The sequence below is a fragment of the Boleophthalmus pectinirostris genome, unplaced genomic scaffold (assembly GCF_026225935.1).
Source record: "Boleophthalmus pectinirostris isolate CB_2022bp ecotype Guang Dong unplaced genomic scaffold, ASM2622593v1 HiC_scaffold_13, whole genome shotgun sequence".
In the NCBI taxonomy this organism is placed as follows: Eukaryota; Metazoa; Chordata; class Actinopteri; order Gobiiformes; family Gobiidae; genus Boleophthalmus; species Boleophthalmus pectinirostris.
In genome coordinates, this window is record NW_026571036.1 from 14,925,439 (window position 1) to 14,949,992 (window position 24,554).

Here is a 24,554-nt window from a genome sequence, read left to right on the forward strand (position 1 = left end):
TACCACCAAACACACACACACACACCGCTTATCACGTAAAAAATAAATAAATAAATAAAAATACACCACACCACATTAATACTAGGCAAGGTGGGTAAAGTGTCGTGTTTTTTTCTCTATGTGCTACTTTATGCCTCCCTCCCAAACACTCGTTTCTACCCCTCAGTGGTTACTCTTATCGCCTCTGAGGCGCTGATAATGCGCGTTCGGAGGAAGGGCGGAAAAACGCAGTGCTGTGTGCGTATTTACGTCAAAAACAGGGTTACATGTACAATTGGGCATGTCACTGGCTGCATTTCGAGCTTTGTTCTGTTGTAGAGGGTGTTCTTTTGCCTTGGACCCCGGATAAGGATTCTTATTCTGAAAGTGACCCGAGGAAGCAGCTCCACTGTTACCAGCAGCTCGACAGCTATATTTCCGTGCAGATGTAGCATGTAGCATAGAGAGCTAACCTGTTTGGGATTATGGATGCTTGTGCCTCCTGAAGAAGTGGAAGTATTTCCATGCCAAGCTCCCCACCCAAACGCGGAATTTGCCCGAATCGTTGAACACCGGAAGTGCAGGGAACACGTTAGTGTCCAAACTACCGACGCGTCCATGGCACCTGGTGAAGGATGGAACCAGCAGCACTGGATCGCCTCATGATCCTTTAACTGGACCTCTGCCGGCGGGTTGTTTCTCTCGGACAGGCACAAACGTCATTCAGAATCATGTTCGCTGTCCGTATTGTTACGGCGGATTATTACCTTGCCAGTCCCGTGAAAAACCTGGATGTGTGCTTTTCTGAATTCCGAGAGAGCGAAGTGAAGAGGGTGCCTGTGGTGCGGATCTTTGGAGCCACCCCCGCAGGTTAGCAGCGCAATGTTTGTGTCTGTAAATGGTGGCTATAGTGGGCCACGTGAACATGGCACAGGAGGCAAGCACGGCAATAAACGTGACCGCACGTGATTTTTAAAAATGAAATGTTGTCATTAAGGGATACTGTTTTGGAGTGGAGTCTATTTCAGTCGCTGACACGGTGCACTAGGCGGTATTTGGCGCTAGTGGGGCAATGGTGGTGGTCTGCTGCCCCCCTCTCGATAGCTGTGCTTTGTTTTCGCTCCCTTCCATCACGACGCTGCTGACAGGGCTCAGCAAACGCACTGGCCCCTGAAACTGTTCTCATCTTCACACATAGACACATATAGTCTTAATAACTGCCACCTGTGGCTGTGCCAGCATGTATCTGTCTTGTTGTCCAACTACATGCCAGTCTTACAATTAAATACCACTGTAAAAATTGGGCCTTTATGAAGATGATATTTCTAACTCACTGTAAATGGGTAATTGGCTGACAAAACTCCCACTGATCGCCGGCAAAGATACAGAAAAACGAAAGCCCTTTAAACTCAAACACATGCATTTTGGTCCGTGCTTTTAAGTAAATAAGTGTGTATCTCTGTGTGTCTGTGTGTGTGTGTGTGTGTGTGTGTGGGGTGGGGGGGGGGGGGCTATTCAGGGGCCCCAGGTTTTACTCTGTGGGGGAGTATTAATGCCACTAGAAGGAATTCCACCTGGATTCCTGGATCCATTAGGGATTAGTGTAGGGCCAGGCCATTCTCTCACTAGTCTTACAATCAGTGTTTTAGCGTTTCAAAAGGAAATTGACTCTTGGACCCTTTAAACCACCTTATAATTTTGTTACCTCATCAAAACATACCTGGAGTTGTTTTGATTTATTCACATGTTTGAGTAATCCTGCATTATTGGGATGTCTACTTCTCCAAAGCCCAACACGCTCTGTTTCACCTTGTAATGCCATGAAACTAGTTTTAACGGTAATAGCTACCTTTTGTTTAGTAGAGATTTACAATTTCTGGGCTGGGCATATTTACAACCCAAATAATTCCAGTGAAGGTTTTTAAAAACACAGTGGAGTACTTCCATCCCTACCACATGATGTCACAAGGTGGAACAGTTTTCTGATTGAGAGAAGAACTCCAGGTATGTTTGTAATGAGAAAACATTATAACATGGATCAGAAATAGTGTAATATGGGCCCTTAAATTTAAGACACTTAATAGATTTGTTTTAAAGTGGTTAAAATCTTTTGTTCATTTTAAATTGGTTATTTGTATTTTTTCCAATTGAGAAATTGATTTGTCAGTTTGTGACTGTATTTTCCAAAGACCTGATCAACAACAGACAGATGTGAACTAGAAGTACCATAGTATGTTGATTTTCTTTGCAGAGTTGAGACAACTGGAAGATTGGACTTTATTAAAATCCAACAGGAATCATGGCAAAATGATTTTATCTGCTTTCTGTCATTCACTGTGGATCATTCCAAAAGAAATATAACATGAAATTAAGCCATTGCTGTGTTGCACAGGTCAGAAGACTTGCCTCCATCTTCATGGCATCTTTCCTTACATCTATGTTCCATACGATGGCCTTGAGCAGCAGTCGGAGCGCTACCTGCGGCAGTTGGCTTTTAGCATTGACAGAGCCCTGAATGTGACCATGGGAAACCCTGGCTCCAGCGTGCAACATGTCTTCAAAGTGGTGCTGGTGTCTGGCATGTATGTTCTTTTTTTTGTACTGCTCATTCTAATCCAAGGGCTGGATGGTATGATGATTTCATTGACAATATGCAATTTTGGTAAAATTGCCATACTGTGATTCCCTGCTTTTTTGTTAAATACAGCTCTGGTAAAAATAATTTTCCACTGCCCGTTTCTCTTGCTGTTCAACCTCTATCATGCTCTGAATGAGTGAAAGGTGGAATTAATCACAGCAAAGTGTGAACTCTGAAACAGCAGATAGCTTTAATACTTTATGTATAAAAGTTAACAACAAAAAAAACATGACTCGCGATAACATTGATTTGGCTTTAAGAAAATTGTGCTATGAATTTTGTAGTCCAAAAGCGTTCTCACTTCACTGCTGTCCTCAAAATAATGTACAGTTGGATTCATTCAAAGTCCTTAGCTGAAAACAATCATACAAATGGCCATTGTTTGAGAAATGTTTAATGGTAATTGTTTTTCATAATACAAAAGGAGCTACTTCTTTTGGTACTTCTAGTAATCTTGTTTGTTTTTTAGGCCTTTCTATGGGTACCATGCCAAGGAGAAGTACTTTATGAAAATATATCTGTACAATCCTCAGATGGTGAAACGGTGAGTCTGCTGGTACTAATGATTGCACTGCCAACTTTTGGGAATTTCATGAAAAAAAAAACCTGTGTTAAAGCATCAGCTCCCTTCCTAACTAAAAGAAAGCTTAAACAAATGCAAAAGGGCAACACAAATTGTGGCCTGTATTGTTGCAGGGTATGTGAGCTGCTGCAGAGTGGAGCCGTCATGAATAAGATGTATCAACCACACGAGGGCCACATTCCATACCTGCTGCAACTCTTCATTGACTACAACTTGTATGGCATGAACTTGATTAACCTGGGGGCTGTCAAGTTTCGCATCAGCAAAGGTAATTCGATTGCTATTCAACTTGTCATCCCTAGTCAGGGTGCAAGGTACTACTAAGGGTACTAAATACTGACCAGTGCTTGAGTTTAGCAAAATGTGTTGTCTCTCCTTCCTTGAATGATGGAAAAATAAGGAACCTTTCTGTTTTAGAGTTTTGTTAGAGGAGACTATTATTTGAAAATCTGCTGATATTTTGTACCAAAAATATACTGTGTGCTTATGTGTCATTCTCAGTTTGTCCTCAGTGCACCAAATTTTTCTAATGTCTAAAAATGGAAAAGGATAAAAGTGGAAAGTTAATGAATTAAGTAATTAAGAAATTAAGTAAATTTACTTAACAACTTAAGATATATTTGTGGGCCTTGTTATGGATTTTAAAAGCTGAATATTGATAACAGATAATTTTGCTTACTGACTACAGCAGTGACTCAAATATCTGATATTGGTATTGGTTTAAAAAACAAAACAATTTTCCATATTGGACCATCACTAATTGTTGGGAACATTCCAGCTAGCCTAAACTGATCTTTACATTGTGCCTTGTACCTTCCTTCTCTACAGATGCTCCACGGTCACAGAGTGAATACCATAACAGCAGTAGATCCAGTATAAGCCCCTGGAAGAGCCCATGCACTTCCAGAGTGACTGAGAGCATGTTGGGCCGCTGGGATGAGGGATCCCTGCCTTGGTGAGTATGGACAGGTTACAATGTGACTGCTCAACTTTTGCTCATATGTGCTGTGTGCGGTTGGCAGTTCCCTGGTCCTGCCAGACCTGGAGAAGCACAGCACCTGTGAGCTGGAGGTAGATGCCGTGGCTGTGGACATCCTGAATCGTCTTGAAATTGAAAGTATGTTGAGTCTATTTACTTCACTGATAAAAAGCTAGTGGGGAAAAAAAACTGGACCGCCAGGCAGTATTTAGAAATATTAATTCATCATCAGCTCATTTTAAATTGAATTTATAGCAATATCCTTGCTTTGATGAAGACTTGTTAGTGTCAAAACACACTGGCTGTCCATGCTGTAATAAAGAGTTTTAATTTTTTATACTACAGAGTGCCTTGGATCTCGAATTGACTGCTGTACACACAGCCTTTTGGTAACACTAGCAAATCAGTCTTAATCTGTTTTTAATACCTTTTGGCCACATCCCAGCAGAGCACCTGTGCTCTCCTCTCCTGATCCACCGATGCACTAATTTCTTCAATGGTTTTCGCTGTATATTTATTGCAGGTTAAGGACTAGAGTACCTTAACAATATAGGGTAAATAAAACTGTCTTAAACTTTTCTTTATTTTCACAAAAATAAATCTATTTTAGCAATAAGGTATTTGAACTAAATCTGTATATTGAAGGTCCAAACCTGTTACTGTGGTGTTTGTGTTCAGACCAGATTGGCAGAAACCCTGGACTACAGTCCATCTGGGAAGATGAGCGGCAGCGGCGGAGAGAGAGGAACCAACCCTCACAGCTTGAACCTCCTCACTCCCAAGGTCACTCAGATTTCCATTAAACCTCTGATGGCTTTTTAACATTAACTTTGTAGGTCCTCCTAAATGTCTGTGTATGTGTCATCTCTGTGTTATAACGAAATAATGAGTTGGTCAGTTGCAGCGTGCTGGCTTGCTCCATAGAGTTGCAACATGTTAAGATGCATTCTCAATGGGCTTCATTCATAAAGTGTTCTCTGCTAATGCAAAATCCTAATTCCTCTGTGATTGGAAATTATATATTTTCTTGAATTATTTTGTAATTTAAAAAAAAAAAGAGTTTTGTAGAGTATGTTGTCTATTTTGTCTAAGAGACTTTACAGGCTATAGTGACGGCCTGAGTCTTTCCCAGCCTCAGTGCTCTCCATTTGGGACACTGTTACAGCCATGCACCTGGTCCCCGTGCTGGACTCTCCTGCACTCCTGCACCCCCTTTACCCACCATGACCAGAGCGCACTGAAATGCTGAAGAATGCTGTGTGCATCTGGTTCAGCATCTCAGTATCTTCTTAACGTGAAAGTTACAAACGTTTGTTTTTAGAAAACTTTAATGACTTAAGACCATTGTGTTTGCGAGAAGGGCTAGAGAGCAGCATTTTCACCTTTTTAACCATTTTTCCACAAAACAAATAAATATGTATTCTTTGCTATGCATTTCAAAAACTGCAGTCAACTGTTTTTGCTTTACTTGTGTGACAGTGTAACTTGCACTATATGATGTAGATGGTGCAATATATGATGATTATAGATTTGCACATGAGTAATGAATAATCAATTTACTGGAAGTAAAATGGCTTGTGTGGAATGTATTGCAGATCGTGGTTTGGTCCCATCGACCGACAGTGAAAGGAGTTTCCTCCAGAGACTGAGGGAGATTTTGAAGGAGAATGACTTTGATATGTAAGTGTGTTTCTATCAATAAAAGGAGGATTCTCCTCCAGCTTTTTGGCAGTATAGACAACATGGTGTTCAGTGTATAAGCACAGTTGTACAGTGCATTCTCAATGTGTTTGAGAAAAGAAGCATTCAGTACTCAGACTAGTACTTGACCAGAGAGATTGTGTTTTTAAGTAACAGCCAATGCCATTTTTACCACCTCTTCAGAGTGTCAAACATAAATAGTAGAGTGTGTACTAAATTGTGGTCTTTTGTTTCCTGCACAGAACACAGCAGTCCGAGTCAGAGCAGGAAGACTTTGAGCTCACCATCCATTCAGAGACTTTTGAGTTGCCTCCATGTACACCAGCTAATGTGCTGGATGTACATCTGGACTCGCAACCAGGTATGCCACGGTGCTGTACTATGAACAACGAGCAATGAACTTCTCAGCTCTTACCTGCTCGCTTTCTCTCTAGACTTGTCCAGAGGCTGTGCTTTGCTTCCAGAGGAGGCTGTTGTGGATGAAGAAGCCATTTTGAATCTGCTTGAAAACAGTCAGGAGTTCCTCCAGCTCACTCAAAACTCCAACCAAATCCCTGATGGTAGCCTGACCTACACACGCACACACGCATACATATTGTTGTTCTCCAAATATTAGGAAACAAATGTATGCTAACATATTTTACATACTTGGTCAAACATTGCAGTCTACTTCAATTCACAAGACCTACATTTTATAATTTATGTAATCCATCAGTTCCAGTCAGTTATTTTATAGATTTTGTAATCTTGGGTTTCTAAGCAATACATCTGATTCTGCTTTGTCATTTCACTTTTGGAATGTGGGCTTTTTGCAGACAGCAGTCAGGATCATGGCATCATCAACTTGTTGACTAGCCTGGAGAATGACACCTTCTGCAGGAGTCAGCAATGCTCCCCACCAAAGCCCTTTTCAGGTATCAGAAGTTACCAGGGCAACAGTGATGATGAGGAGGTGGAGCCAGATGTAGACAAAGAGGATGCAGAGCTTAGTGTTATCATGTCACAACGCTGGGACAGTCAGTCACCTGATTTGTTACTTCATCCAAGGTACTATTTTGCATTTGTGTATACTGAAAGCCCAGTACCGGTCCTTGAAGGCTACTGTCTTTGGTTCTTGCAGTGTGCCTACTGAAGAGGCACAAGAAGCATCAGATGAAGAAATGGAATGGGGCAGGAATAACTCTGAGCTGGCTGACCTGTTCATCCCTCAAGTGGATGGAACCGCCGATGAGAACAGTGGTAAGCTTCTCATTAGGAAAAATTCCAATTATTTAAATGACAATACTGATCTAGAGTGTACTGTACAAACTTCACTTATTCAAACTATTCTTTACATAAATGTCAAATACTGTATTTTAAGAATAGTTCAAGGTGCACTGTGTAAGGTTTCTTTTGGAGGTTCTACCACCTGCTTGTCTCATTGAGTATTGTGTTTGTCTACAATATGGTATTGAAGTTGTCGTTTACTCTATAAAACAGTTGACTGCATACATGCATCAATTGTTTTATAGAGTAAATATTTTATATTAAAAAATGTAAAATATAAATTCATCAAGTAGAAAGGTTCCAGCCATCCAGCAGAAAACTAAATAGTGTAACATTTAAGTCACTTTGAAAAAAACTGACTTTAATCATTCGTTTTGTTTGCAGATTCATCTCTAACGGACAGTAGCTCTAGGAGCCAGTCATCACTTACAGAGAGGATGCACAATAAGAGGAATGCATTTCCTTTGGACTGCAAACACCCTCAGTTGCAAGACTCTGAGCCCCTTGCCAACGAGCATTTTGAAATAACGGGCAGCGCTCATACCAGCAGTGATCTTCCAGGTGGATCTAGAGTTAACAAAGATATTCCCTACATCCCACCAGTCAAACACCCTATCTCCTCTAAGTCAGCAAGAGCAGCTGGAGCTTCTCCAAACAGTCTCAGTCAGGAGGGCAATGGAACACTCTTCAAAAATGCCTCTGTTAGTTTGGACAAGACTGATCTTGATATTTTACCATTTGGTCCTGGAAAAGCTACTAAAAACAGTAATGCATTTGACAGTCTTAAGAGTGTGGAGACACACTGTCTGCCTATGCTCCAAAACCACAGGACATTATTTTGTTATTCTGGGTTAAGAAACTGTTCAAATAAAGGAGATCTTGAAATTAGTCAGAAGGAGAGCAACATGAAGGTTATGGTCCATTCTACTATGCTACAGAACACAGGGCACACTAGTGAAGAGGGCCATGTGGGCGAACTCAAAATTTGCTATGAAGACTACAGGGAGAACAAGACTGAAAAGACAATCGTGGCACAACAAGAAGCTCATTATAAGTTTTTCCCTAGTGTCATCCTCTCCAATTGCCTTAACAGGAAAAAATCGGGAAACAAAAAAGTGCTTGATACTTGCAACAAGCTTGAAGACACTCAGCCCAGAAGATCACGATTAAAGCTGAACAAAAAGAAGGTAATGATGGACCCAGTAGATGGTTCCCTTGAGAACACAAATGTTATCGCTGGACTGGACACAGCAACAGCTTCTGCTGATTCAGACACATTATATACAGATGATTCTCAAACAACAGCTGCAGAAGGGAGCAAACATCCAACAACAACAGAGACTGTAACCAAATGTGAACAGGAAGAATCGGATGAAAAAAATGAACAGGTTAAAACTACAGTAGAACCCCCTCCTCCATGTTCCCCTAGCTGCTCTGAAGACCCTACTGTACCAGCCGAAGTTAGCTCTGTCGTGACTAGTGCACTTCCTGGAAGCAAGTATGCTTTAAGAGCTAAACGTAAAATGATCCGTGAAACTGAGGAGGGGGAACCGTCTGGTGTAAAAACTCTCACTTCTATCTCAGAGCGTCCCAAAGACAGTTGCACTTCTCCTCAAGACTACAAAAGCAAAAAGCGTTGCAGGAAAGAGCCACCAGTCATCATCAAGTACATCATAATCAACAGGTTTAAAGGTGAGAAGAATATGCTGGTTAAAGTGTCCAAAATCCAAGCAGAGGAGCAGAGAGTCTTGTTAACACATGAAAAGTTGGAACTATACAACAAACTAGCCCCTCTCAAAGACTTTTGGCCCAAAGTCCCAGAATCTCCAGCTTTGAGGTTTCCAATTCTTGAGACAAAATCAAAAAAATACATTAGACGAAAGAGCAAACCTGTCAAAAAAGTGTTGAAAAACTTTAGTAAACCACCATTTAAATTGTCTGAAAGGGACTGTAAGAGAGAACTGTATCTCCCCTCCCTGCCACCTCCTCGACCCTGCTACTGTGAGTTGGCCCAGGACCATGATTCTCACTATTCTGATGTCATGGTGGAGTTGGGCTACCTCTCAGATACATCTCTGAGCCCTAGAGATTCTACCCCACCAAGATGTTGGTCACCTAGTGACCCACTAATGTTAGAAAACCCTATCCCTGAACATTTGATAAACCCCCTGAGTGACCCCTGTCTTAGTTCAGCTTCTGTATATGCCACTAAAACCCTACCAAGGAAGTGTTCAGCTGTCAAGCCAACAAAAACCTCTGCTCAAAGAACAAGTAAATGTCTAGGTAAATCTTTTAATTGTGAGACCAAAAATGTAACGACAAGAAAAAAAGAACTGAAAAGAATTGAAAAGACGACAAAGTACTATACTAGACCAAGGACTTACAGCAAAAAGAAGACTGAAGTGCCTAAAGACCACACAGAAGCTGCAAACAGCTCCCAACCACTCCCACTTGAAGAGGACACAGCTCTTTCTCTAAGCCCTTCACAGGAGGTACCTCCATTTCTGCACCCAGTTGGAACAGAACCATGTGTTCTGAATGCAAATTGTTCTGCACCCAAATCCATACAACCAAAAATTGAATGCGATGCCTCGGTAATGGAAGTGAACAATCGTGTTTCCCAGCCTGATCAGGACAGACTTTCAGGCACTTGTGTAGAAGCAGACCAGTCAAAGGCAATTGTGACACTGTCTCCTCTGTCAGAATCTGAACAGCATGGGCCACTCCCAGCTTTCTCAAATGGCCCTCCTGGCGTGGTTGTTCTCAAGAAACTGCTGCAGAAACGATCCCAAGAACAGAACTCGTCACTACATGACTACAAATCTAGACCTGCAAAATCTACTGCTCCTAAATGCAAAAAGTCTAGGAAAGGCATAAGAAGCAACAAACAAGCTGAAAGCCCCACATTGTCAGAATCACACCTGGACAGTTGTAAGTTCATAGAAGACAGTCTGTCACCAGAACTTCCACACAACAACTTTGATATAAATGCCATAGACCAGGCAGACCTCTGCTGCCCATACAGCAGCAGTCAGTTTGTCCTAACTGATAAGAACCTTCCCCTCAAGTTCCTGAGTGATGCTTCTCAGGATGGCCTTACATCTCAGACTCTAGTCCCAGAGAAGAAGAATGTCAGGTGAGTTGTTTGTTTCTCATTAAAGAATACAGTGCATGTTGTACTTGTAATCCTGCTGTACAGTCCAAAGAAATATGGGTTAATCAGAGTAATTCATGGGCCAGACCTAATAATTTAACATAGTACTCAGTACTTCTATTTATTATACAGCATGCTGTACTACTGTGATGATAAAGTGTATGTCTTTGTGAAACAGGGTGTTGGGTCTAGGAGAGGATCTTCACAAAATTAGTGTCTGTCCAGAAGACTTTGACCGACCAGAAAACACTGAGCCTGGAACCACCCTCTCCTCAGACTCTGATCAAGTCAAAAGCACAGAGTGGGACTTGACATCAAGAGAGGCCCACAGCCATTTCAAGGACTTCCACTGTGAGAGAAAGGAGCTTCTCTTCTCATCACTGGATCCATTACCCCTGACTTCTGTGTCCTTTGCTGATATCTCTCCCACCAGTGATCTCTTGGAGGGCATTGATGGCCTGACCTCCAGCACTCCTAGCAGCTCACCCCGCTCTGTCAGTTCTCTATCTCAGGCCAGAGCCAGTCCTCGGGGGACCAACATCCTGAAGCCCCTCATGTCTCCACCCAGCAGAGAGGAACTCTGTGGGACACTTAAAGACTTGGAGATATCAGAGGCCACCTTTGAGGAGCCCTTCTGTAGTGATCCCTCTGATGCTCCGGGAAAACCCATGTAAGTATACACTATATCCATCAGCAATGGTATTTTGAATGGTAATAAATATAAAGCAATTTTGTGACTGTTTCAGGGAAGTTGGGGGCCGTAAGCTGACTGTTGGCACCAGGCTGACCTCAGAGCTCCCAGAATTCACTGGAGAATTGTCCGTGGATGGCCTGCATTTCTGGAAGACGGCATTTTCAGCTATGAGCCTACCCTGTGCCACAGTCGGCCTCAAGACCAGAAGACCAGCTCAATCCTCAGATAGCGACAAACAAGTTATGCTGCTGCCCTGTAAAAGCCCTCCGAGCAGGCAACGCGTGCAGCTCTGGCTGGAGGCACACAGAAGACACAGGCAATTGGAAAAAGAAAAAAAGGCTTCAGAAGAACAGGAGGCACCCCAGCTGTGTATCCAGCCCATTCTTGGGACACAGCATGAGAGGCCCTACTCATCTACACCAATTTCTCCTCTAAAGAATTCCGAATCTTCAGACACTGATCTGGTGTTAAACGAAGAAGACATGGAAGTTCTTTCTCCCGACAGCCCTGATCTTCCGCCATGGCAGCAACCAATTCAAAGCAGCCAACAATCACCCCTGAGCTCAGGGCACCCATTAAGGGGGTCCAGCTCCCCAGGTCATGTGAATGCCACTCCTCACAGCCAGGACAGCCCCCTCACCATGAAAACCCCACCTGTCTGCAGCACACCCATCCTTGAGAGTAAGAGCAATATTCATTGACTTGTTACTATTTAAACCTACTGTGATTAAGGAAGAGAACGCTTTAGTAGTATTTACTGCTAAAATATCAAAATATATTCTTGGACAATATACATTTTGAGGGAATTCAATATGTTCTCCCCATGGTGCCCTAGAAAATGTCCATTTTAACTGGTTGACCCTAAAATGGTGATCGTAATTGCTTAATTAGCTGTATGAACCAACTTTTTTAAGCAGCGTTATCCTACTTACAGTTCGTGTGATGCAGATGTAGTTTATTCACCTCGAATTTAGCAAACACCATTTTCAGTGGACTCTTGGCGAAGTTGTATGAATTTTCATAGGTTAATAATGGCTTAATTAATATTAAATCAGAACTTTATCCACTATCAGTTGGATAGAGAAAAAAATTGAGGTGCTAGTAGTTTAAGTAATGAAATATTTATGTGATGTTTCCATTGGTCACAACTCCATTTTGCTTCCTATGTAGAGGACGTTGTCAGTGTGCAAGAGCAGCAGGAGAGGAAGAGCCAAGCCAAACCTCTGCATAGGCTCATCCTCAGTTCCCAAATCAAGGTGCTTCACAGTTTGTTTGCTCCTAGGCTCTAGATACAGCTGACAATTTAAATTAATTTGTTTTTGGCAGAATCAGTTTGCAAATCTGAATATACCAAGAAAGGAGAACTCCCAGATTGAAGGACCAAGCATAGCAAATTCATATGGCTTCAAAGTCAGCATGCAGAATCTGCAGGAGGCCAAAGCTCTACATGAGGTGAGTAGTGGGGATGTAATAATTAGGATATGTAAATAATAACCATTGATATGGCATTTTTGGTCCATTAATAATGGCCAGTGTCTTTAAACAAGCTGCCAACATTTAATTAAATATTCAATTATACTTTTCTGATTGATATACTATTTGTTTTAGGGTTTTTTTATTATGTAATTTTAAAGAGTTGATCCGTAATTCGCAATCCCTCATTCATCTAAGAGCGGTACTAGGTAGAAAATGTTTCAAAGGGGCATCCAAAAGTCATTGTCTGAAAATGGATGGATGAGAGTGGAAATGTCAAAAAGGGTGTTCAGATGACTATCTTTGAAACCTTCATGCCCTCAAACCCTCATGTCAGTTGAAACTTATTGTATTGTTTGATGGTGTCTTGGTGTTTTGAAACTTTTCACACTTCTACTTTATTTAGTGGGAGTTGTTCTCAAGTGGTGATTTCTTTGATTATTTAATTTCTTTCTGTAGAGTGCACTATTCCACTTCTAAGCATGCAATAATTAATACTTTGGAGTATGTGATAAATGTATGACCCCAAGCCGCCCCTTTGTACAGTCTACAAAAACTTGTCTGGTTTGCTTTTTAGGTGCAGTACATAACTCTGATGGCCATGGAGTTGCATGCTCGGACGCGTCGTGACCTGGAACCTGATCCAGAATTTGACTCCATCTGTGCTTTATTCTACTGCCTGAGCTCGGACGTCCCTCTGCCCGGTGCCTCAGACAACCTGGTCACCGGGGCTATTGTGGTGGAGACAGAACACCCAAGCCAGGCACAAGGTGGTACAATAAACTTGCAGCAATTAGATAAGTTAATATTATTGTTACTCTTATCAGTGTGTGTATCCAGGTCATCGAGGGTGTGCTCCCCTCTTGGTACGCTCGGGAGTGACTGGTCTGCAGGTCACCTATGTGCCCAATGAGCTGAGTCTGTTTGACGAGCTTGTTACAGTAGTCAGAAGGTGCTTTTCCGACACATAAAGTGAAAGACAAAAAAAACATATAGAGTATTGCTGTTGAAATTGGAGTAGTCTGATTGGGTGTCTGTGAACTATGGTCAGTGTGTAATGTGTTGTGTGACAGGTATGACCCTGACATGCTGCTAGGGTATGAGGTTCAGATGCATTCCTGGGGCTATCTCCTACAGCGCTCGTCTGCACTGGGAGTAGACTTGTGTCAGCAACTGTCCCGCATCCCAGGTACTGCCAAGCTTTCCTGTAGCCGTGCACTCTATACACTTACACATGATTACTTTGGGCTCTGTCAGACTTGTTTTCTCACTGTCTTTAGGTGACACCAAAGACAACCGCTTTGCTGCAGAACGGGATGAGTATGGCGCTGACACCATGACAGAAATTCACATTGTTGGGCGTATCATGCTAAATCTATGGAGGATAATGAAATATGAGGCAGGTGTTCCATTTGCACCAATTGCTCCTTAAAGCTGGGGTAACCAATTTTTGGGTATATTGCACTGAGATGACATCACACGCCTCCACCCTGCGTTTCTGATTACAAACTCCAGTTGCAGGGGCAGAGTTTGAAGTGTGGGTTCCTACCTGTTAGACCAATCAATCACACTATTCTTTAAATCTCAAGACCTTGCCCCTCCTTTCAATTCATTCTTTTTTTTAGTCCTCCAAGTACCAGTAAGCAGCTCTGTTTGAAATGTGGTTGTGGGCAGAGTGTAGGTGTTTCGTCCCACTTAAATAAAGCTTGTTCTAGAGTGCCTGAAAGAATCGTGTTTGTTAGTTAGTTAGTTATTTTATTTCAATGTTTAATTTCCATGTGCCAAGGATTTGTGAGATCTAGAGGTTAGTCGTAAGCAATGTGTAACAGTTTAGACCATATTCTTTGGCCTTTTTCATAGTTTTAAAATCCGATACCCCAGCTTTAATGACCCTCAATTTTTAGATAGTAAATGAAATTATTATCATTATCCATGTATCATGTGTTATGTGTAATTTCTTATTCATCCAGGAGGTAAAATTAGGTCAACTGGACACTCAGATTGAATATGTTTAACCACTCATCTGAGTAGCTTCATAATAATTTTGCTTATAACCGTGTATTGCTTTGCAGGTGGCACTGAATAACTATACCTTTGAGAATGTGGCATTTCATGTACTGCACCAGCGCTTCCCTCTGTACAGCCATCGCACTCTCTCTGACTGGTTTGACCACAACACTGACCTCCACAGGTGTGGGTATACAGTTTATGTAGTTCCTAACAGATACTATATGTGCCATTAACTGAAATTCTTTGTATATTACAGGTGGAAAATGGTGGATCATTATGTCAGTAGAGTACGAGGCTCCATGCGGCTTCTTCAGCAACAGGACATTATTGGCCGAACCAGTGAACTGGCACGAGTCTTTGGCATCCAGTTCTACCATGTTCTTACCCGTGGCTCACAGGTCTCAATAATACAAAGACACTATATACTAGATAATTGTCTGTGCTTTTACCTAACCTTTTCTACTCTGATTCGTTGCTATGTGTGTCCCGGTCGTGTCTTAGTACCGGGTGGAGTCCATGATGCTGCGTGTGGCCAAGCCCCTTAATTACATCCCCGTGACTCCAAGTGTGCAGCAGCGAGCCCAGCAGAGGGCGCCACAATGCATTCCTTTGGTTATGGAGCCAGAGTCGCGCTTCTACAGTAACTCTGTGGTGGTGCTGGATTTCCAGTCTCTTTATCCTTCCATCGTCATCGCCTACAACTACTGCTACTCCACTTGTTTGGGACACATGGACAGTCTTGGAACGTAAGGAAGAGCTGCTTATGGTCTTATTTTTCAGATTCTTATTATTTTAGTTCTTGGTGTAATTAATGAAGAAAGATGGTTGTTGCTTTCATAGTTCAAGGAAATTTATGTAACATGGACTCCAACTGATTAAAATGACTCTATAAGCTTTATTAAAATTAAAGGCAAGCCAAATTTGAACCTCGAGATGTGTACATTTGGTTTAGTGCCAGTTACCACAGATAACACTTGTATCAATACATTCATGGCTTTGGCATATTTTACATCAACATGCAATCGAATTCCAGACTGTGACACAAATGAATTGGATAAAACCACACAAGGGATAAAGTTTTTTGTATTCAACTTGCATACTCATGGTGAGATTCTATCCGAGCACATCCGTTAGAGACGTTAAATTGAGTTTCTTTTTCAGGCCTGATGAGTTTAAGTTTGGCTGTACATCCCTCAGAGTTCCCCCCTATCTCCTCCACCAGTTACGTCATGAGATCACTGTGTCACCCAATGGGATTGCTTTTGTCAAGGTAAGTGCTCTACATCTGACAGTTTGTCTGATATTCTGCTTGTTAATGTACTTTTTTCTTTTTTTCTTTTTTGCAGTCATCTGTGCGTAAAGGCATCCTGCCCAGCATGCTAGAGGAGATCCTCAACACTCGTATCATGGTTAAACAATGTATGAAGACTTACAAGAATGACAAGGCTCTGCTAAAGCTGTTGGATGCACGGCAGCTTGGCCTCAAACTGATTGCCAACGTCACCTTTGGTTACACTGCAGCAAACTACTCTGGACGAATGCCCAGCGTTGAGGTAGGTGCATCCTCTCACAATCCCTATTTGGAAGAAGTCCATTGACGATGTGTTCTGTAACAGGTTGGGGATAGCATTGTTCACAAAGCCAGGGAGACATTGGAAAGAGCTATCAAGATGGTGAATGAGACCAAGAAATGGGGTGCCAAGGTGGTCTATGGAGATACAGACAGGTAACCCATGAGCCAACATCCTGACAATTGGACATTGCAGAAAAAAAGTAATTGTCTCTGTGTAAATTAGTTGATCATTGTAGAATTGTCTTTGTAATTATTTTCATAGCGTGGAGTAAAATTGTATATCTCATGGCTGAAATTAATACAGAAGTACATACTAGTACATCTCAAAAAAATTACTATCATGAAAAAGTTCAATATTTTTTGTTTCTCATTTCAGAAAGTCAAACCCATATATTATATAGACTCATGACACATAGAGTGAAGCTCTAAAAATTTGAATATTGTGTAAAATTTGAGCTAATTAGCTGATTACGTGACTCCATGACTTTCCAAAACAACTGCAAATGTTCTCTCCGTTTGGGTCAGTGGGCTACACAATCATGGGGAAGGGCTGCTGACTGGACAGATGTCCAGAAGAAAGTTACTGACACCCTTCACAAGGAGGGTAAGCCACAAAAGGTTATTGTTAAAGAAGGTGGTTGTTCACCGAGTGCTGTATCAGTGCATATTCAGAGAAACTTGAGTGGAAGAAAAAAGTGTGGTAGGAAAAGGTTCACCATCAAAAGAAATGACTGCAGCCTTGACAGAATTGTTAAGCAAAACCCATTCAAGAATTTGTGCTTCATAAGGAGTGAACTGAGGCTGGAGTCAGCACATCAAGAGCCACTACGCACAGATGAAGCCTACATGGGACATGAGACTATGTCGGAAGTGTCTTACCTGCTGTGGAGAAAAAAAGAACTGGACTGTTGGACTCCCGCTCCTGTCCACTTGGACCAAAGTCTCTTTTCAGTAGAAAGTAATTTTGCATGTGATTTGGAAATCAAGGTCCGAGGGTCTGGAGGATCAGTAAAGAGGCACAGCTACTTGATGTTCAATGTCAACGCAGCCATCTACCAGGACACATTACATCACTTACTGCTTCCTTCTGCTGACAAACTTTGTGGAGATGCTGATTTCATTCCAGCAGGACTTGGCATTTGCCCACACAGCCAAAAGCTCTGTTCAATGACCATGGTGCTGCTGTGCTTGCTTGACCTGCAAAAGCATGTGACCTGAACCCCATGGAAGATGAGAGACACCAGACCTAGCAATGCAGATGATCTGAAGGCAGCTGTCAAAGCAACCTGGGCTTCCATTACACCTGAGTAATGCCACAGGCCTCCATGCCGCAATGATGCACTAAATCTTGCCAAACGAGGCCAAGGTATTGAATGCATAGAAATTAACATACTTTTCAGAAGCCTGTTATTTCTGTTTATAATATCCTTTTTTATTGACCTTATATAATATGCACATTTTCTGAGACATTAAATTTGGGGTTTTCTTTATCTGTAAGACATAATCATCAGAATTTCAAGAAATAATGGCTTGAAAGCATCACTTTATGCGTATTAAATTTATATAATACACAGTTTTGATTTTTCTGAACTGAGTGACAAAAAGTATTGAGCTTTTTCATAATATTAGTATATTACTAGTATAGAGGTTATCTATTATTGGGGCCTAGCGTTGTCTCCAATGTATTTTTGCTTTGCCAGTATGTAGAAGTGTTGAGTAATGTCTTGGATCTTGCAGCATGTTTGTGTTGCTGAAGGGAGTCACTAAAGAGCAAGCCTTTAAGATTGGGAATGAGATTGCTGAGGCTGTGACAGCTACCAACCCAAAACCAGTGAAATTGAAGTTTGAAAAGGTGAGAGTGTTGAAATAGGCCTAGTAAAAAGTGTGCTTGAACTGACTGAGACTGTGTACAGGTGTATCTCCCCTGCGTGCTTCAGACTAAAAAGCGATATGTGGGATACATGTATGAGAGCCTGGACCAGATAAGGCCTGTTTTTGATGCCAAAGGCATAGAGACAGTGCGCCGAGATGGCTGTCCTGCTGTTTCCAAGGTATCCTGCATACCGCACACCACTGCTCACTCAGCAGCTAATCCATATGAACAGTGGACTGTCCATGTTCTATTCTGGAAGTATCAGTTTACTGTGTTTTTAGATCCTAGAGAGGTCCATTAAGCTGCTGTTTGATACACGGGACATCAGCCAGGTCAAGCAGTTTGTCCAGCGGCAGTGCGTCAAAGTACTGGAGGGCCGAGCCAGTGTCCAGGACTTAACTTTTGCCAAAGAGTACCGTGGGGCTGGAGCATACCGCCCTGGAGCCTGTGTGCCTGCTCTGGAGCTCACCAGGTCTGTCATGTTACTGTAATATGGGATGTATAGAGTGACAAAGGCCAGAGTGGCAACAGTATAAATCTGCTTCTTTCCTCTGAGCATTATTGCATTTTGTAGGCTCAGAAATCACATAAACAATATTTTAAAGGGGCATTAGATTAAATTTTGATTTTAGATTTCATAAATATTACTGTCCTTCCTTGTATCTGTCCCCAGATAAGAGATAAATATGTTCAAATCAAATGTACTGATAACAATGCAAATGCTGATTAATTTAATTACAAAAATATTGCTTATGATGGACTTGTGACAGAAATTTTTTTTGTAATAACTTGTGTTTTTTAAGATGATTATCCAGTCAGAAAACAGAATGACACAATCTGTAATTTGGGTTTAAACAAACTAGTCTGTATCCTCACTCCCTTACCCCAACAAATGCAGCCAATCATTAATTAGCATGTGCAGCCTCTGCAGCTCAGTAATGGAATTCATTGAGCTTTCACATGAGGCATGGACTCTCCATATACTGAGAATGAGAACGACTTGTATGTGTGTTGATGTGCAGGTTAAAGCACTGGCAACTCAGGCTCAGTTGTGATTTTTTATATATTTTTTTTTAACACTGATACATGTCTGTCCAAGTGAAGCTGAAACATGTTTTGTGTTAAAGGAGAATGATGGTGTATGATCGACGGCAGGAGCCCAGAGTGGGTGAGCGCGTGCCCTATGTGATAATCTACGGTATGCCCGGTTTACCTCTAATCCAATTGGTTCGTCGACCCATGGAGGTGCTACAGGACCCCAGCCTGCGCCCCAATGCCACTTACTATATCACCAAACAGATCCTGCCTCCCATCGCCCGCATCTTCCAGCTTATTGGAGTAGACGTGTTCAGCTGGTACCAGGAGCTGCCTCGAGTGAGAAGCCCACACCCTCCCACTCACCCCCCCACACACTTCCCACACACTCCCCACACACTCCCCACACACTGCCAAAGAACTATACCCCATAGCTCTACAAACATGTGAATGGTTGGCTTGTTAAGAGGTGGTTTATTATAAAGTCAGTGTTCAAGTGAGCATAATCACATAACAGTGAAGTCTGGTTACGACTAACAAAACAGGGAAAGATAACACAGACGGCATCACTTTTAATTAGAGGCGAGACGAGTGAACAGACAGTAAATCTTATACAGAATTTGCAATTTCACTAGGCTAGCTTTAAGTTTATTAAGTAATTGTTAATAACTTTAAGAGTTTCAGAGGGCTGTCCTCTCACACCTATGGCAAAGTGGTAGGAGATGGAGCAGGGCCTTTTCTTGCCAGACCAAGGTCCAGCTCAGAGTAAAAATACCTGAAAGATGGATAAATGTGCACTGAGGTCTAGCGCATGTCTCCATAGAGATGATATTGCTTTGCATGGAATTGTTCTTTAGTATGAGAAGCAGGTGGCAGAGAGACACAGCACAACTCTGTCTCAAACACAGTTGGTTCCTTTTAGGTCCAAAAGGCCTGGTGCTCATCTGCAGGAGGGGGCTCTCTAGAGGCCGGGAGGAAAGGCACCATCTCTCAATACTTCACCACGCTGCACTGTCCTGTATGTGACCAGCTCACACAGCTGGGCGTGTGCTCCAGTTGCAGAAGCCAGCCGCAGCGTGTTGCAGTCACTTTGTGGTCAAACCTGAGGGACTGTGAGAGCCAACAGGATGACCTGTTGCAGGTGAGCTCAGGGCCCAGTTACTGTATTCTTCTAATGAATGGGTCTTCTAACTGGTAGCGAAGGCACTGCTAGTAGCTCTCCACTCCCTCCCAAATAGCTCCTCAAAAGATTCTGGAATTAAACATATCGCCCTGGATCATTTAAATTTGATTAATCTCTTGCCCATTATGATTGTAAATGTATACTTCAGACAGTTATAAGTTACTTATAAGTTATAAGTAACTTATAAGCATCCTTTTCACTAAGTTATCAAACTGTACCCTGTCTAAGGCTATCTATCATTGTAAAAGATCAGAGAAACTGAGTCAGTATAACAGTAGTAGCTGTTATTTTGTTTTTCAAAAAGTAGCTCTCTGGAAGATAAAAAAGATCCTTGTTCGAGTGTGATGGGCTGAACTGACTAATGCTTTGTCCTTCAGATCTGCCGGAACTGCAGTGGCTGCACTGAACGACAAGTGCCCTGTGTCTCTTTGGACTGTCCCGTACTCTACAAACTGTCCCGGGTTGGCAGACAGCTGTCGAGGGCCCCATACCTCCGACAGCTGCTAGAACAGTTCTGATTGGTTCCCATCATTTCAAACCATTTAAATGGTGTTTGGATCTATCTGTTGCTTTGACTGCTCAGAGTATTGTCTCTGTGCTGTGCTGTTCATGTGGAGGAAGAGTGCAAAGGACTTTTAAGCCTGGGACTGTTGCAATAATGCCTATAATTAGTTGAACAACTATTTTCTTGCGTTACTCATTCTGTAAGACATTTGTGCTGAAAACCTCAGTTTGGAGAGGAGTCAAAATGTACAAAGACCTGTGAAGGACCTGTTTGTAATGGGAACTGTGTGCAGAGAAGTATTAAATCAACAACGATATGGTTTATGTCAGTTATCACAACACACACCCAAACTGAAAACTACATTCAATTAAATCTGCATAATTTGGCCCTCTTAACTCAATTCAGTTTCACTTCAGAACTAACAATACTCATACATGTAGGTGAGATTTTAAACATAAAAATGTCAAAATGAAAGAGCCACTACCTACAGATCTTTTAGTAAGCCATTTGCCTTAAATCACAATATTTGTGGCCATTAGTGGACAGTGTCTCACTAAGAAGACATAGTTCAGTCCATTCAGATTTACTTACCGTACCTCAACCAAGACTATGAATCAGATTTATGGTTAATTATAATCCAAGTATTTTTGTAAATCAGTATAATACAAAAATATATATATTTCAATCCTTTTACATTTGTCCTTAAAAATCCCCTTTATCTGGCAGTAAGGGATTAAAGGACAGAATTATTTAATGCACATTTAATTAGTATTTTAAGCAGAAGAAACACCTAGACATGACCCTAAGCTCATGCTTAACAATTATAGAAGATGGAATTCTAAAACTATATTCTCAGCAGGTAAAATAATGAATTATCTTTAAATAAATGTACTGTAAATCAATTATACAATTCCAAAAGCTGTGCCATTGTACTGCAAAGTGCATGTAGCCTTGCGTATTCCAAGGGCCTCCATACCTATGGTTGGAGAATGCAGAATTTGAGTACAAATTCAAATTTACAAGGGAAACATTCAGTCTGCTCTTTGGGTTCAGTTTCTTCTCTGCTCTGCCTGCCCAGTCTTCTGATAAGGCTTCTCTTCATTCATTCTTCATTCTCTATGGTCATCCCAGTGAGGAGAGTTCAGAGAAGTGTCCATCTCAAAAACATCAGAGTCCTCAGGCTCAGGCTGCAACAGTGCCCGGTAAAACTCCTTGTCTCCATCATTACCCTGGGCACGAGATCCTGAGGCTACAGCCAGATGGTACATTGCAGGAAAGAGGATGGAGCAGAGGATGGCACAGGCCAGAGCTTGGTACATTAGCAAAGGCTCACTACTAATGTGTCCCATGAGGAAACCCAGAAGAACAGGTAACACCATCTCCCCCATTGCAGCACCAACCACCAACACAGCTGCTGTATGTCCGGTCACAGGCGTGTATTGCTCCACCCACGACAGCCCACTGGGGAAACCGCTGACATGGAAGCACCATACAGACCAGTTCCAGCCCACAGCATGGCTCTGTGGTGAGAGAACAGGCTAAGCAGCAGAGAGGATAGGCAGCAGCTCACCAGACTAAGAGTGATGAGAGTCCCAGGAGACAAACACGATGCAAGCAGAATGGCCAGACCACGGCATGCCGCAAAACTCCCCCAGAAAAGAGTGTTGATTCCTGCTGCCTCAGCTTCCTCTAGTCGCACATAATCTTTAGAGAAGGTGAAGATGAAAGAGCCGTACGCTACCTCTGCCCCCACATAAGCGAAAAAGAATAAGAAGAGCAGGACTACAATGGCTGTGTGGTATTTGGCCACCTGGGGCTTTTCTGACACAGAGTGGGCTCTGTTCCCTGACCCTGCAGCGCAGCAGTATATCCCAAAGAAAAGCAGTGCTGAGAGGAAAACAAACAGACTGATGACCACATAAGCCCACATGGAGCGCAGGTCGGTCCAGTTCTGGACAGCCTTCACTGGGCTGAGCACTTGGGCTGACACATTTGTAGCCACTGAACTACAGTTTTGGGAGCCCCCAAACAGGAGCTGAGCAATGATGGGTGACAGCAAAGCTCCAGCTGCAAAACTAAAGTGAAGTGCCTGCATGTGCGGGCCTGCCTGTTCTCCCCAGGTGCTCAGAACCAGCACGTTCCCACCTAAGGATCACACAAACAGTAGCCTTTACAAATGAGCTGATAAATATACCTTAAATGTTTGACTGATATTGTTCATGCATTATTTTTGGGTTATCTGCAATTCTTCATACCTTAAATTATTGTTCATTTATATATTTCACAGGGGAATTATAAATATAAAATTTTTTGGTCTGTACAATGAGCTGTTGGTGATCCCTCCCTGATAACTCTAAACTCAAAACCCATCTCTTCACAATTTCTCCTTGTATCCAACTCTCATCCCTCAGGCATCTCCCACACATAAGGTAGTAAAATGTCTTGAACTTTCAAAGTTTTCAAAGCTCTTATTAACAAGGAGTGAGGTACAGATGCCTAACAAAATTAGTTTATAAAAAATACTTCAATATCTATGCTTTCACGATCACAGCAGGAATAAAATAATTTAATTTTATTTTTATTTTAAATTAAAATAAGTTGTCATTGTCAAATGTAACCTCTAGGGCTTGATGAGGAAGTTTTAGGCCTGCCTGTCCTGTTCCATTTGACTTGGCAGATATGATAATTTTCTTTGGGACGCACCACATAAATGAGAGTTTAGTGACTCATCAAACATAATAGCACGATAACACTAGGTTAAACATTGACAATAAAATAAGACATTCTATAACTAAAGCCCCCCACCTCTTAAAAGGGTGTACAGAATTTTTCATCAGTACAAAACAGATTAAGTGAAGTAGCATGAAAGTGTATTGTACTTGACCCCACCTGTGTCCAGGACACCCATGGAGATGCCAATGCACGCCATAAAGATGGTAAGGACCAGCGCCTGTCGGCAGAATGGAATTGCACACAACCCCAATGCTGTCAGCAGCATGGCCAGCCCTAAAGAGAGAGAGAGTTAATGGTAAGCAGAAGGCATTCATGGTGCGCGATGTAGACAGTATTACCTAGCAGCAGGTAAGAGTTCAAGCAGTCCAAGAGTGTGCCCCCCAGCAGGGAGCCAGCAATGTACCCCGCAGAGCGGCCCGCAAATATATATGAGATGTTGCTAATGTTTTGGTGAACATTCATAGCCAGATCCTGAAATGTGGGGCCAATAACTGCAATACTCATCCCCTGCAGCAAAAATCAACACACAATTCAAACAGATATCGAGGTAATCAAGTTACAAACGACAACAATGCAACTTGAACTCAGACTCAGTTAAAATCTTAGTGTTACTGATGGTAGAAACTGAGGTTCTCGCGAGCCTACAATATCATCAATTAAAAGAAAATGACAAACGTAATTATTCATAAAATAGTTACCAATCCTAAGAAAGAAACGCATAGCGCAGCGGTAGTGAGCCAGCGCCGTCTGCCGGGAGTGCTCTCTGCAGGCGCTGGGCTCGCCGCTCCGGGACTTCTCTTGGGCTTGTTAAACGCAATGTCGAGGCTTTTGTCATTCTCCGTGCACCTGTCAAACAGTGTGTCATCCCCCTGATCCTCGGTTTCGTTCTCCATAGTGGCGAAACGGACGTGCTTGTGTTTCGTGGCGCCATCCATGGGTTGAGCTGCAATGGCGAGCGAAAAGGATCATACTTTGTTTGATCAAAGCATCACGCACGTAACCTTACGTGATCTCATCACGGGTAATGTCCATGGATCTTCGTTTTATGGATCCACACATGAACTTCGCTTTATTAAAACTAATAAAAACACATCTGATACGCTGGGCTGTTCCCACTCCAATGAAGATCAAGTAAAATTTTAACACTAGACGATTACAAACAACTTTGGATTAGC

The 24,554-nt window shown here is 42.2% G+C and overlaps 2 protein-coding genes across 2 annotated transcripts; one reads left to right on the forward strand and one right to left on the reverse strand.

Moving 5' to 3' along the window:
• The first annotated feature begins 710 nt into the window (after window positions 1-710).
• On the forward strand, window positions 711-20,962 carry rev3l (REV3 like, DNA directed polymerase zeta catalytic subunit). Its single transcript, XM_055149526.1, has 33 exons — window positions 711-849; window positions 2,372-2,561; window positions 3,087-3,161; window positions 3,314-3,468; window positions 4,029-4,155; window positions 4,223-4,317; window positions 4,858-4,962; window positions 5,775-5,859; window positions 6,123-6,241; window positions 6,315-6,440; window positions 6,696-6,927; window positions 7,001-7,119; window positions 7,531-10,282; window positions 10,479-10,970; window positions 11,047-11,675; window positions 12,165-12,250; window positions 12,321-12,446; window positions 13,045-13,237; window positions 13,308-13,419; window positions 13,541-13,656; window positions 13,748-13,866; window positions 14,540-14,658; window positions 14,734-14,875; window positions 14,979-15,223; window positions 15,639-15,747; window positions 15,824-16,030; window positions 16,094-16,203; window positions 17,788-17,902; window positions 17,964-18,101; window positions 18,205-18,395; window positions 19,051-19,297; window positions 19,881-20,099; window positions 20,519-20,962. The coding sequence occupies exons 1-33, from the start codon at window positions 711-713 to the stop codon at window positions 20,657-20,659; spliced, it is 8,175 nt and encodes a 2,724-aa protein (XP_055005501.1). The 3' UTR covers window positions 20,660-20,962.
• Window positions 20,963-21,067: 105 nt separating this feature from the next.
• On the reverse strand, window positions 21,068-24,549 carry mfsd4b (major facilitator superfamily domain containing 4B). Its single transcript, XM_020919225.2, is given in 5 exon segments — window positions 21,068-22,117; window positions 22,120-22,791; window positions 23,536-23,652; window positions 23,718-23,886; window positions 24,078-24,549. Coding segments are annotated over 5 exon segments (1,557 nt in total). The 5' UTR covers window positions 24,315-24,549; the 3' UTR covers window positions 21,068-21,755.
• Window positions 24,550-24,554: the final 5 nt, after the last annotated feature.

Excerpts from the sequence above, each read along its gene's own strand:
- rev3l (XM_055149526.1), top strand. The coding sequence starts at position 711 with ATGTTCGCTGTCCGTATTGTTACGGCGGATTATTACCTTGCCAGTCCC. Across the intron at positions 12,447-13,044 it reads AGGCCAAAGCTCTACATGAG|GTGCAGTACATAACTCTGAT; the intron begins GTGAGTAGTGGG and ends TTTGCTTTTTAG. Across the intron at positions 14,876-14,978 it reads TTCTTACCCGTGGCTCACAG|TACCGGGTGGAGTCCATGAT; the intron begins GTCTCAATAATA and ends GTCGTGTCTTAG.